Source organism: Urocitellus parryii, chromosome 8, assembly GCF_045843805.1.
Source record: "Urocitellus parryii isolate mUroPar1 chromosome 8, mUroPar1.hap1, whole genome shotgun sequence".
Classification (NCBI taxonomy): Eukaryota; Metazoa; Chordata; class Mammalia; order Rodentia; family Sciuridae; genus Urocitellus; species Urocitellus parryii.
In genome coordinates this window covers 19,044,445-19,059,040 of record NC_135538.1, presented here as the reverse complement: position 1 = coordinate 19,059,040, position 14,596 = coordinate 19,044,445, and the positions used below count along the sequence as shown (strand labels likewise).

At 33.3% G+C, this 14,596-nt stretch overlaps 1 protein-coding gene across 1 annotated transcript in view; it reads left to right on the top strand.

Annotated features, from left to right (window-relative positions):
* Adgb (androglobin) overlaps positions 1-14,596 on the top strand; it is a 158,345-nt gene that overhangs the window by 138,399 nt on the left and 5,350 nt on the right. The window contains exons 33-34 of the mRNA XM_077801965.1: positions 2,093-2,311; positions 3,598-3,600. Coding sequence (XP_077658091.1) covers positions 2,093-2,311; positions 3,598-3,600 — 222 coding nt within the window. The remainder of the gene's footprint in view (positions 1-2,092; positions 2,312-3,597; positions 3,601-14,596) is intronic.

The following is a 14,596-nucleotide window of genomic DNA, read 5'->3' as shown; positions in this document are numbered from 1 at the left end:
TGGGCCCTCCATGTCAATGTCTTCTCATAGCATCTTGGCTACTTCTACCTATCATCCCTCTGGGCTTTCATGGAGGCACGAGGATTCACATTCCAAATTATGTTATTCCATGTTCACATCTTAAGGAATGTCAATCAATAATTATTATAGGAATAATATTGCTTTTCATACGAATAGTGTGAATAGCAATATCACCCTACTCCTGGAATGGGCACTGTGAATTATGCTTTTTGTGTATTATCCCATTTGCATATATCATAATTATGAGGAAGTCAATTACTACTTCCATTTTACAGATAGAGAGACCAAAGCTCAGAGAATCACTTTACTCTTCCTAAGTCATATGTCAAGAAAGTGACAAAATTAGAATTTGAAATATTTCTAACTCCCAATCCCATCCCTCCATTATTGGAGTCCAATGTAATGCTAGAAAGACAAGGGTGAATAGGATCCAGTTCTTGTCCTTTAGAATATAGATTCAATTATTTTGAAAATTGTATTAAGGTGTGTGGACAAAATATGCAGACAGTTGTAAAAAACAAGAATGACTTTAAGACTACAACAACAATTAAATAATTTTCCAAATACCAAAAATCTTAAATAGTTCCAAACCATAATGTATTTTAGTTTAATGTGCTTTACAGTGTTTTTCTTTTTCATTTCAAGTAACTTTCTTGTTTCATTCAATAAATCTCTACTTATTTTTCAAAAAAAAAAAGACTACTGAAATAGGAAGGAAAATAGAATTCAACTCAGAATATAACAAAAACAAGGGGGTATTTATACCCAAAGGTAGGGAGAGTGGGTGGAAAATTACTGAGAGAAACTTTAGTATCAATGATTAGGGAAAAGAAACTTGATTGGATATCAGGGTTGAGGAAAGAGGAGCTTGGGTAGGGAGACTCTAGCAGGATTCTTTGCTAAAACTGAGAAAAACAGGCCAAGGAGAATCCCTAGTTGAAAACAAGGCTCTGAGAAGCCTAACCTTGTTATAAAACATACACAGAGTTGAGGCACAAATCTTAATGGTACCACTTGATTGATTTTTGCATATGGAATCACCATTAGATTAAATCAAGACATAAAATATTCACTGCAGCCCAAATGTCTTCTTATTCTCCTTCCCAGTTATTTTCTCTCTCAAGGTAACCACTAGTCTGACCTCCACCACCATCAATTAATTTTGCCTATTCTTGAAGTTCATTTATTTATATTCATACAATATGTCCTCTGTGTGTCTCACTATTTGGCAGTTTTATTTTCTCCTGTATCAGGTATGGTTGTTTTTATAAGACATTCATCTATTTTTACCTAAGTCAAAATTATTGAAATAATTTTTAATTTCCTCCTCTTTTGTTCTTGATCAGTCTTATTCTAGGGGTACATCAATTTTGATAATATTTTAAAAGAACCAAATTTTGACTACTGTATGTCTTGCTTTTGTTTCAACATTTATTCATGCTCTTAAGCGTTACCCTATTGCTGCCTTTCATTCAAAGCAGAATATAGTGCAAACTAAGTCATCCACAATTAATAAATAGGGGAATGAAGTCTGCCTAATGTGGAAGTTGTGGTAAGTTTTACAGTTTTGCATGGCGTAGGGAACTGAAACAGTGGATTAAAGAGAAACCACCAAGCTTTAGGATTTCACAAGCAGAATCCCTTTTCAAATATAAGTTAGAACAATTTTATAAGTGCCTACACACAGGACTCCATTCCCAGAGAGAAGTATCTTAAAATGTACAGTGGTCGGGACAGGGCTGGTGGCACTTTCTCCAGGGCTCACCTTCACAGCAGCCCAAGTAGTTCCAAGATCTCATTTCTATTTGTGTTGTCTCAGCTCCCAAAAGCTTCTACTTTTTTAAAATAAACTTTTGACATCCTGAGGCAGCTTCCAGACACTGCCATCCTGCACAGTTCACACCATTTCTGGAGGTACAGATGACAGGTTTTGCTAGTGCTGTGGTTATAAGTTGCAAAGCTATTGAGTCACCTCCTCCAAAATCTGTGTTCCCACATGCAAGCCCTGTTACTTTTTGCCATGATTTAGTAGAATGCAAACTTTATCAGCAATGTACATGTCGTGTTGTAGGAGAAATGACTGCATTTTTGAAAGAGACAGATGCAAAGAGTCTTCAGCGTCAAGAGAGTAGGGATATACTACTATCAGGAGGTGGAAGTATGTTGTGGAAGAAGTGGCAACTGAGCAAGGGCTTGAAGGATCTGACAAAAACTGTTAGCAGTGAAAGTGGAATAGTGCCCTCACCAGGGAAGGAAGAGCGTGAGCAAAGTTTGAAGAAGGAAACCATAGGTAAGTATTGAAATAAAAATTCTATAAAAGACCTTTAACATATATGTGATTGTTGTTTAATAAAACAAAAAATGTATTTTGGATTTAAGGTTTTCATTTTACTTATCTGAACTGATAATTTACTTAAGAACTTGATTGCTAAATATTTAAAGAAAAAGTGGGCATAAAAACAACAAATTAGCAGGTATTTTTTTGTGTATGTTTTTGTATGTTTTCTGTGGCTACAAATACTGAAAATGCCATTCACATTCTTTTATCTATAGCATGCTGTATAATAGATTTTTATTTACATTTTAACTATTTTATTTATAAAATTCTGAAAGAGCACTTTTCAGTGGTACAGGAGTCACATTGACTTGTGTCTATGTGGATTTATAATTCTTCACTAAAATGAATCAAAATATTTGACGGAAGGTTTTACAGGGAAATGACATTCCACACTCCTGGTTTCCATGATGAGTGATTATTCCTAAGAAACTCCTGGATTTTTTCAGTCCAATTGGGGCTAAGTGTCTTATTTATTGATACATTTGGAAGGAATCCATTGGGAGCCTGGCCCCCACAGGAGCCTGAATATGTGCTTCTCCCTGAGCAACCCAATGGGCTGGAGGAGTCTGCCAACCCTGAGGTTCTGTGAAAATGGTCTTTCTACTTCTCACATCAAACTTCATCTCTAATTTAACCTGAATCAACAATAACGGTTATTCTTTGTTTCTCCACTTGTTCAGAACTCAAGCTAGAAAGAATAATATTTAGGAAGGAAATATTCTCAGAAACTACAGTGTTAGTTCTACTCTCAATATTGCTGACTCGTTCTGAGAATTTTAAAGTTAAGAAGGGTTTAAGTCTAAAGCATGGCCTTGAGTGATTTCTTTAGTAAAGAGGCAAATTACAAGATTCAAAGACCTCTCTTACTGTACAAATAAGAGATTCTGATATATCTGAGCTGATGGAAACAAAGTGCCTATTTAATAAGCAGTGATACACATGACAGTGGCACTAACACTTATTGGAATTCCCTTTATATTGATATTTAATTTGTAGAGTGACTTTATATGTATTATCTCACAGAAGCCTCTGTGGATTATAAAAAGCAAATAATGGAATCTCTGCTTTTCAAATGGGGTATTGAGATAGTGGATCAGAGGAAGGCTGTTTTCAGTTGATCCATGACTCAGGATTCAAGAAATGGGATTCCTGCTTCTTAGTAAGGTGTTGGAAATCTCCAGGAACACTTCAAGTTCACAGGGTGGAAACTCTGCTGCTGAAATACACCCAGTCAAAAGAAAGTGTACATTGCTCAACACAAAACTTAACCACACTCAAACCTCAGTTACGCTTTAATACAAAGAATAGAAGAGGCAAAACCCCCAACAAGGCCCCAAGTAGGAATAGCTGTAGGGGAGGAGTCCTAGGTCTCACTCATGGACATCTACTTCTGTAGCAAAAAACAGATAGAATGAGCACAAAGTCTGTGGATAACACACCTATGAAGGGTCTCAATCTAGATCACTCTAGGACTCTTTGGCAAGAGAATGCTGTGCCCTACAAAAGCCTGATACATAAGCGTGGAAGAGAAGTTTATCCCAACATGTGCATACAATCCAACATAGGAATATAAGAATTATGAAAAAGCAAGGTAACACAGGGCCTTCAAAAGTTCATAATTCATTAGAAACTAACTCCAGAGATTTTGAAATGGATGAAATACAAGATAAAGAATTCAAATTATTATAACAAATGATTGCTGAATTCTAAAGGAACATATAAAAACAACTGCATGCATTAAGCAAGTCAGTAGAGGACAAGTATGGAGAGGAAATACTGGAAATGAAATACACAATAAATCAAATAAAATGTTCAGTTGAATGTTTCTCTGATAGAATAGGCTACACTGGACAGAATCTCAGAACTGGAAGACAAAGTCACTGACCTTGAACATTCAGACAGTATTAAAGAAAAGAAAATAATTAACTATGATCAGAATAAACAAGAACATTGGGACAACGTTAAAATACCCAATTAAGAATCATTGGAATTGAAAAGGGTCGTGAGATATAGGCTTTTGGAATGAACAAAAAAAAAAGTCATTTCTTCAGGGAAATGACTAAAAAGTTTCCAAACCTTTGGAATTAGATAGACCCTTAGATACAGAATGTATTCAAAACTCTAAATAGGCAATATTAAAAAAGAACATCCCCATGACAAATTATAGTTAAAATGCCTAAAATACAGAACAAAGGAAGAATTTTAATAACCTCAAGATAAAAATGTCAGGTCACATTTAGAGGAATTCCAAGGAATTACTTTAAATTCCTCAACACAAATTCTAAAATCCAGTGGACTTGAAATGATGTGTTCTCAGTCCTGAAAGAAAAATACTTGTTGGAGCTGGGATTGTGGCTCAGTGATAGAGCATTTGCCTAGCACGGGCAGGACCTGGGTTCGATCCTCAGCACCACATAAAAATAAAGGCATTGTATTGAAAAAAAAAAGAAAAAGAAAAATAATTGTCAACCAACTTCTCTATATTCAGAAAATCTATCTTTCAGAATAAAATTAGCAATAAAAACCTTCCAAGAGAAGCAGAAGCTCAAATAATTCATAGAAACTAGGCTAAAACAACAGACAATACTTAAATTCATACAGAGAAAATAAAAAACAAAACCTTATGACTAACAAATTACTAAGTCTCCTTTGAACAGCAGCTAAGCAAATAAGAAACAAGATCAAATTAAACATTAGAAAGAAATTGGAAATAAATTGAAATGACAGGAATTAATATCACTGTATGATAACATTTAATGTAAATGGTATCAATTCTGCAATTAAAAGACATAAATTGGCAGAATTAATTAAAAAACAAGATCCAACTATACGTTGCCAAGAGACTCACATAAAGGCAAAGATAGCCACAGGCTGAAAGTGAAAGGATGAAAATTTATACACCATTCCAGTGGAGCCGGAAAACAATCAGGAGAAAATACACTCATCTGTGAAAAAGTAGATTTTAAGCTAAAATTAATCAGAAGAGACAAAGAAGTTCACTTCATTCTGGTAAAGGGAACAATCAAAAAAATATATAATGATAGTAAATATTTATGCCCCAAATGTTGGGTGCACCTAATCACATAGAACAGACACTATACAAATTAGAATATAATAATACTGGATCATTTAAACATACCTCTTTCATCCAGATGTAAACTCAGTAAAGACTCTTTGAGCTTGAAAAATATTATAAATCCAGTGGACTTAACAGATATCTATAGAATATTTCATAAAACAACAGCCAAATACACTTTCTTCTCAGTGACTCATGGAAACTCCTCCAAAATGAGTCATATTTTAGGCCACAAAGCAATTCTTAGAAAATAAAAAAATACATAATTTCTTATATCTTATAAGAGTAAAATGAAATGAAATTAGAAAACAACCAAAAGAGACTCTATAGAAATATAAACACCAGATCTTAAATTATACTACAGCACTATAGTAACAAAAACAGCATAGTATTGGCACTAAAATAGGCAAGAAGACCAATGGAACAGAATAGAAGACACAGATACAAACCCACATAAATACAGTTACCTCATACTAGACAAAGTTCCAGAAACACACCCTGGAGAAGTGATAACCTCTTCAACAAATGATGCTGGGAAAACTAGAAATTCATATGTAATAGAATGAAAGTTAATCCCTACCTCCATGCAGGAAAAAAAAAAAAATCAACTCTAAGTGGATCAAAGACCTAAGTATTAGACCAGAAACTCCCCACCTACTAGAACAAAATGTAGCAAAACATTTCAACATATTGGCACAGGAACTGAATTCCTGAACAAGACACATAAAGTTCAAGAAATAAAATAAAAATTCAATAAATGAAATGACATCAAATTATGATGCTTCTTCATAGCAAAAGAAAAGAATCAGGTCGGGCACAATGGCACACACCTGGGGCTGGGGAGGCTGAGGCAGGAGCATCATGAAACCAGCCTCAGCAACTTAGCAAGGCCCTAAGCAATTCAGCTAGATCCTGTATCTAAATAAAATTAAAGAGGGGTGAGAATGTGAGCACCCCTGGGTTTAATCCCCAGTACTAAAAAAAAAAAGGAAAAGAAAAAAATGGAAGAAAGAAAGAATCAAGAGCGTAAGAATATGAGGAGAGAATCTACACAATGGGAGAAAATCTTATCCATCTATACCTCATATAGAGTGTTGTTTCCAGAATATGCAAAGAACCACAAAAACTTACTACTACTACTACTAATAATAATAATAATAATGATAATAATAACCTAATCAATAAATAAGCAAGGTAATTTAACAGACCCTTCTAAAAAGGAGAAATACAAATTATCAACAAATATATGAAAAAGTGTTCAACATCTCTAGCAATCAGAGAAATGCAAATTAAAACTACACTGAGATTCCATGGAACTCTAGCCAGAATGGCAGTTATCAAGAATACATTTAACAACAAATGTTGGCAAGGGTGTGAGAAAAAAGGAACTCTCAAACATTGCAAATTGGTACATCCACTCTGGAAAGCAGTACAGAGATTCCTCAAAAAACTAGAACGTAACCACCATTTGACCCAGTTTTCTCACATCAATGTTTATAGCAGTACAATTCACAATAGCTAAACTATTAAACCAACCTGGATGTCCATTACAGATAAGTGGATAGAGAAATTGTGGTATATATACATGATAAAATATTACTAAACACTGAAGAAGAATGACTTTGTGATGTTTTCCAGTAAATCTTAAAATCTAGTGGATATTAAGAATATCATGCTAAGTGAAATAAGCCAATCCCCAAACCCAAAGGCCAAAAGTTTTCACTGATGTATGGAGACTAAACCACAATAATGAGGGGAGGGGCAGTTGAGAAGAGAAGTTCAATAGATTAGACAAAGAGGAATAAAAGAAAGGGTGAGGATAGGAAAGACAGTAGAATAAATCTAACATAATTTTCCTATGTATGCATATTAAATTACCTAATTAAACCCTACCATCGTCCCCACCCACAAGAAATGGGGTTCCAATTAGAATAAGATATAGCCTATGCTTGTATAATTTTATCAAAATCAATTCTACTGTTATGTCTAACCAGTAAGAACCAATAAAATAAAATTTAAGAGGAGGAATATAAAAACATGGAAATTGAACAATACACTTTTGAATGATGAATGAATGACAGAACAAATCAGGAGAAATTTAAAAATTCTTAGAATCAAACAAAAATAGAGATATGACATACCAAAATTAATTCTGGACTATGAAGTTGTTTCCAAGAGGAGTTTTTATAGCTATAAGTGCCTACATAAGAAAATCAGAAAAATCCAGAGTAAACAACTTAATGCATCTCGAGGTCCTTGAAAAACAAGAACAAACAAATTTCATAACAAGCAGAAGGAAGGTAAAAGTGAAATTTAGAATAAAACAAACAGTACAAAGGATCAATGAAACAATGAGTTTGGTGCTTTCAAAAGATAACTGAGATTGATAGGTCCATAGCCAAATTAATCAAAAGAAAAATGGAAAAGAAAAAAATGGAATGAAAAAGGAGAAATCATTACAAACATCAAAGAGATTCATTAAGGACTATTTTGAGACTTATATGCTAATAAATTGGAAAAACTTAGAGAAAATGGATAAATTTCTAGACATACATGGCCTGCCAAAATTAAATCAATAGGACATAGAAAACTTTATCAGACTAATAAGTAGCAATAAAATATAAGTAGTTATGGAAAGCCTTCCAACAACAATAACAACAACAACAAAAAAAAGCTCAGGATCAGGTGGATTCACAGCTGATTTCTGTCAGACCTTTAACGAAGAACTAATGCCAATTCTCCTTAATTTATTCTCTGAAATGGAAAGGGATGGAACACTTCCAAATGCATTCTATTAAGCCAGTATTATACTCACATCAAAACTAGATAAGGACACATCAAGGAAAGAAAACTACAGACCAATATCCCAGATGAACTTATAGGCAAAATTCCTAAATAAAGTATTAGCAAATGGTATTGTAGAAAAAATATAGTAGAGAAAATCCAGGCTTATAACAAAAGGTGCAGGGGAAACTTGTCATCCACATGTAGAAGAGTGATAGCAAATAATAGTCAACAACATATTAAGATTACACATCGAGGCCAAGTTGGCCTTATCTCAGAATGCAAGGATGGTTTGACATATACACAAATCAATAATTGTAATTCATCATACAAATAGAATTAAGGACAAAAATCATTTAGTCATCTCAATGACACAGAGAAAGCTTTTAAAAAAATTCAACACCCACTAATGATAAAAACACTGAAGAAACTAGTAATAAAGGGAACCTACCTCAACATCATAAAGATTATACACAACAAACCCAAAATCAACATCATAGTAAATGGGGAAAACCTGAAAATATTTCCTTTAAAATCTGGAACAAGACAAGAAAACCCACTTTCAAAACTCCTGTTCAACAGTACTAGAAACTTTAGCTAGATCAATTAGGCAAGAGAAGGAAATGAAAGGGAATAAAAATAGGAAAGGTAGAAGTCAAATTATCTTTGTTTGGAGATGATGTGATCCTAAACTTAGAGGATCCAAAAAGCTCCATCAGAAGACTGCTAGAGTTAATAAATTCAGCAAAGGAGCAGGCTACAAAATTGACATACAAAAATCAACAGGGTTCCTGTACATTCATAATGAATCTGCTGAGAATAAAAATCAGGAAAACAATTCCATTCACAATACCCTCAAAAAAATTCTAGGAATAGACCTAACCAAGGAGGCGAAAGACTTCCATAATAAAAACTATAGAACACTGAAGAAAGAAATTGAGGAAGACACAGGAAGATGGAATGGACTCCCATACTCATGGATATGCAGAATTAATATTGTTAAAATGTCCAGGACATCAAAAGCAATATACAGATTCAATGTAATCCCCATTGAATTACCAAAGACATTCTTTACAGAACAAGAAAAAAAAGTCCTAAAATTTATTTGGAAGAAAGACCTAGAACATCCAAAGTAATTCTAAGCCAAAAAAGTAATGCTGGAGGCATCACAATACTTGTCTTCAAATTATACCACAGAGTTGTAATTTTAAAAAATGTCATGGTTCTGATATAAAAACAGACACATAGACCAATGGTAGAGAATAGAAGACACAGAGACAAACCCACAGAGATAGTCATCTGATCCTTGACAAAGGTGCCAAAAAATATAGTAGAGGAAAAGCCAGGCTTTATAACAAAAGGTGCAGGGAAAACTTGTCATCCATATGTAGCAGAGTGAGACTGGATTCTTATTTCTCAACCTGAACCAAAGTCAACTCAAAATGAATCAAAGACCTACGAATTAGACCACAAACTATACAACTAATAAAAGAAACAGGGTCAACATTCCAACATAACGGTGCAGGCAATATCTTTCTCAATAGAACCCCTATAGCTCAGAAAATAATGCCAATAATCAATAAATTGAATATCATATTAAGAAGATGCAACAAAGGAAATAAGAATGTGAAGAGAGAACCTACAGAACAGGAGAAAACCTTTGCTTGCTACTCTACTGGTAGAGGATTAATATTCAGAACATACAAAGAACTCAAAAAAGTTAATACAAGAAAGCCCAATTAATAATGGGAAAATGAACTAAATAGACACTTCTCAAAAGGAGAATTACAAGTGGCCAACAAATATATGAAAAAAAAATGTTCACTGTCATTAAAAATTAGGGAAAGAAATTTTTTTTAAAAAAAAGTACACTGAAATTTCATCCCACTCCAATGGCAGCCATCAAGAATACAAATTATAAAAATAAGTGTTAGAAAGGATGTGAAGAAAAAGGAACACTTCTACACTGTTGATGGGACTGTAAATTAATGCAACTGCTATGGAAATTCAGCATGTCTGTCCCTCAGAAGAGTAGGAATAGAACCACCATATGACCCAGCTGTAGCACTCCTCAGTATTTATCCTAAAGAATTAAAGCCATCATACCAACATTTATAGCAGCACAATTCACCATACCCAAACTATGAATCAGCAAAGGTATCTGACAATGGATGAATAGATAAAGAAATGTGCCATATACACTCAGTAAAGTTTTATTCAGCCATAAAGAAAAATAAAATTATGTCATTTGAAGGAAAATAGATGAAACTCGTGAACATTACTTTAGGCAAAATAAGATATTCAGGGGTTGTACATTTTCTCTCATATTTGGAAGCTAAAAAGGAAAGAGGAAAATAAAGGTGGGTGCGTGGTCTCGTGAAAATTGAAGAGAGTCTAATACAGTAGAAAAAAGGGACCCTGGGTAGGGAGAAAAGGAAGTACGGAGAGAAGAAGCAAACAAAATAGCATTGAAAGTCCTAGCCAAAGCAAATAATCCATGAAGAAAAAACAATGCACGATATCCAAATTGGAAAAAAAAAAAAAGTCAAATTGTCACCTTTGCTCATGACAAAACTATATATAGAAAACCTGAAAGATTTCACCAGAAAATATAACTATTAGAACAAATAAATTAACCAAAATTTCAGAATACAAAATCAATATAGAAAAATGAATGCTAAGAGTGAATTATAGAAAATAAAAACCAAGAAATCAATTCCATTTATAATAGCTACAAAAATAAAATAAAGTACCAAAGAATAAATTGAACCACAGGTAAAAGGTGCCTACCCTGGGGAGTATTAAATATTGATAAAATAAATTGAAGGAAGACCTACCAAATGGAAAGACATCCCATATCCAAGGACTAAGGTAATGTTAAAATGTCTATTCTACACAAAGATATCTACAGATTCAATACAATCTCTATCAAAATAACAATGGAGTTCTTCACAGAACTAGATAAAACAATCCTAAAATTTGTTTGGAATTACAAAAAATAACAAACAATCTTGATCAAAAAGAAAAAAGGAGACATTAGGCTTACTGATTTCAAAATAAGCTATAATGCTGCAATAATCAAAACAGCATAGTATTGGCATAAAAGCAGGCACATAGACCAATGGACCAGAATAGAGAGACTAGAAGTAAACCCAAACATCTACAGCCAACTACATTTCAAAAATTGCTAAGATCACACATTGGAGAAAGGATATACTTTTTTCAATAAATGGTGCTGAGAAAATTTGGTATTCACATGCAGAAGAATCAAACTATATTTCTGTATCTGACACGTCATGAAAATCAACTCAAAATTAAAGACTTACACATAAAGCCTGAAACTCATGAATCTTCTAAAAGAAAACATAAGGGAAGTACTTTAAATTATTGAAATTGGTAAGGATATTTTAGAGAAGACTTCAGAAGCACACAAAAAGGCAAAAATATACAAATGTCATTATATTAAGTTTTATTACATCAAAAATGAAATTACATAAAAATACATAAAGTGAATCTATAAAGGTCCCCTTCACACGAAAGGAAATAATTCTTAAAGTAAAGAGATTATCTGAAACCAAACATCTGAAAAGGAATTAATATCCAGAACATATAAGGAACTCAAAATCTAAATAGCAAATAAAAAAAAAGAACAATAACAAACACCAAACAATCCAACTAGAAAATGAGCAGTAGAACTAAACAGACATTTCTCAAAAAACGATATACAAATGGCCCACAAGTATGTGAAAAAATGCTCAGCATCACTAATGATCAGGAAAATGCAAATTAAAGCTGCATTGAAATATCACCTTGCTTCCATAGAAGCGTTTTCTTTCAAAAAGTAAAAAGATAAGAGTTTGTGAGGAGATGGAAAAAAGGGAACACTTGTACTCTGTTAGTAAAAATGTAAATTAATACAGCCATTATGGAAAACATTATGGAGGTCCTCAAAATATATATATATAAAATCACCATGTGATTCAGCAATCCTATTAATGTACATATAGTCAAAGGAAATACAATTGGAATGTCAGAGAGACATATGCACTCCATGTTTATTACAACACTCTTCATAATATCCAAGAAATGGAAATAATTTAAATGTCTAACAACTGATGGATGGATAAAGGAAATCTGGTACCGAATGCTATTCAGCCATAAAAATGAACGAACTACTACCATTTGCAACAACATGGATAGAATTCAAAATTATGTAAAGTGAAATAAGCTGGTAATAGAAAAACAAATATTGCATGATCTCACTCATATAAAGAATATTAAAAAGCTGATCTCATGGAAGTTGAAAGTAGAATGGTACTTAACAGAGGCTAAGGAGTATGGGGGTAGGAAGAATGAGTACCAGGTTATAGATAGGCATTTTGATTTGTTTAGCACAGTAGGGTGAACAGAGATAACAATAATGAACTGTAATATCCAAAAAGAAGAAACTATATTGAAAGCTTTGTCATAAGAATTACAAATATTTGAGGAACTAGACATGTTTTACCCTATTTAAACATTGTACAATATATACATATATAAAAATATCACATGGTACCCCATTAATATGTCCTAGCCACTCCAATAAAAAAAGGAAATAAAAAATAGGCTGTCCAAAAGAAATAAAAGTCTCTTTATTCACAAATGATATGATTTTGTAGAAAATCTGTAAGAGTTGACAAAAATCTACAATAGAAGCAGCAACAACAAACCTCAGGGAATTAATAAGTGGTTATAGCAAGATTTCAATATGCTTTGCTAATACATAAATATCAGTAACTCACCTACATATCAGCAATGAGTAGGTAAATCTTGAAATTAAAAACACAATACCATTTACATTAGTACCCTCAACAATAATAATCTAACAGGGTATATACAAATATACATATGAATGAAATTGCAGAACTCTGATGAAAGAAATCAAAGAACAAAATAAATGGAGTGATATTCTGTACTTATGGATAAAATGACTCAATATTATCAAGATGTCAATTCTGACTGAATTGAATTATAAATTCAATTTATCCCAATCAAAATCCCAGCAAGTTATTTTGTGGATATCAACAAATTGATTCTGATGTTTACTTGGTTAGGCAAAAGATTCAAAAAGGCAATTGCTACATGGAAGAAGAAGAAAGTTGGAGAATTGACACTTCTCAACTTCAAGTTTTACTATGAAGATACAATGATGGAGACAGAGTGATACTGGCAACAGAACAGAGAAATAGATGTATGTAACAGAATAAAGAGGCCCAAGTGAATATAACTGCTGTGGTGTGAATGCCCTCTCTAAAACTCTTGTTGAAATTTGATTATCATTTTAACAGTGTTAAAAGGTGGGCCTTTGATAGTAATTAGGCCATGAGAGTGCCATCCTCATCAATGGATTAATGTCATTATTATTGTGGAAATGGGTCAGTTATTATGTGAGCGGCGGATTCTTGGTGAAAAAGTATGAATTTGACCCAATCTCCTCTCTCTGTCTCACAGGTACTTCCTTGCCCTTCCACCATGTTATGATGCAGCACAAAAGTCCTAGCCAGATGCTGGAGCCATGCTCTCGGGCTTCCCAGACTCTAGAACTGTGAGCCAAATGAACTAATTTTTTTTTTTAATTACACATTCATTTGGATTCTGTTATAGCAGCAGAAAATGAATTAAGATGATGGTCAGCTGATCTGAAAAAAGGCAATGGTGAAAAGAGAGTCTTTTCAGTAAATGGTCCTGGAACAACTCCATATCCATTTGCAAAAGAATGAGTCTAGAAAAAGATTTTATAATCCTTCACAGAAATTAACACAACATGGATCACAGATCTAAGTGTAAAACGTAAAACTCCTAGGAGATAACATAGAAGAAAATCTAAATGGCCTGGTGTTTGGTGATAACAGAGGCACAATTTATGAAAAAATTGATAAGGTGAACTTCTTAAAATTAAAAACTTCAGCTCTACAAGAAACTCGATGGAGAGAATTCAAAAATAAGTCACAGACTTAGAGAAAATATTTGCAAAAGATATATCTGATGAAAGACTACTTAATCAAATATACATAGAATCCTTAAAAATCACCAGTAACAAAACAAACAACAGGACTTCAACACGAGCCAAAGACCTTAACAGATGAGACACCTCACTAAAGAAGAGGACAAAAAAAAAAAAAAAGATGAAAAGATGCTCTACTTAGGTCATTATGTAAATGAAGGAAGTACTTCCACATACCTATTAGAATGACCAAAATCTAGAACACTAATAATGCCAAGTACTAGTGAGGATTTGGAGCAATAGGAACTCTCATTTATTGCTGGTAGGATAAAAAAAAAATGTCAAAACCACTTTGGAAGACAGTTTTGTGGTGGTTTCTTACAAAACTAAA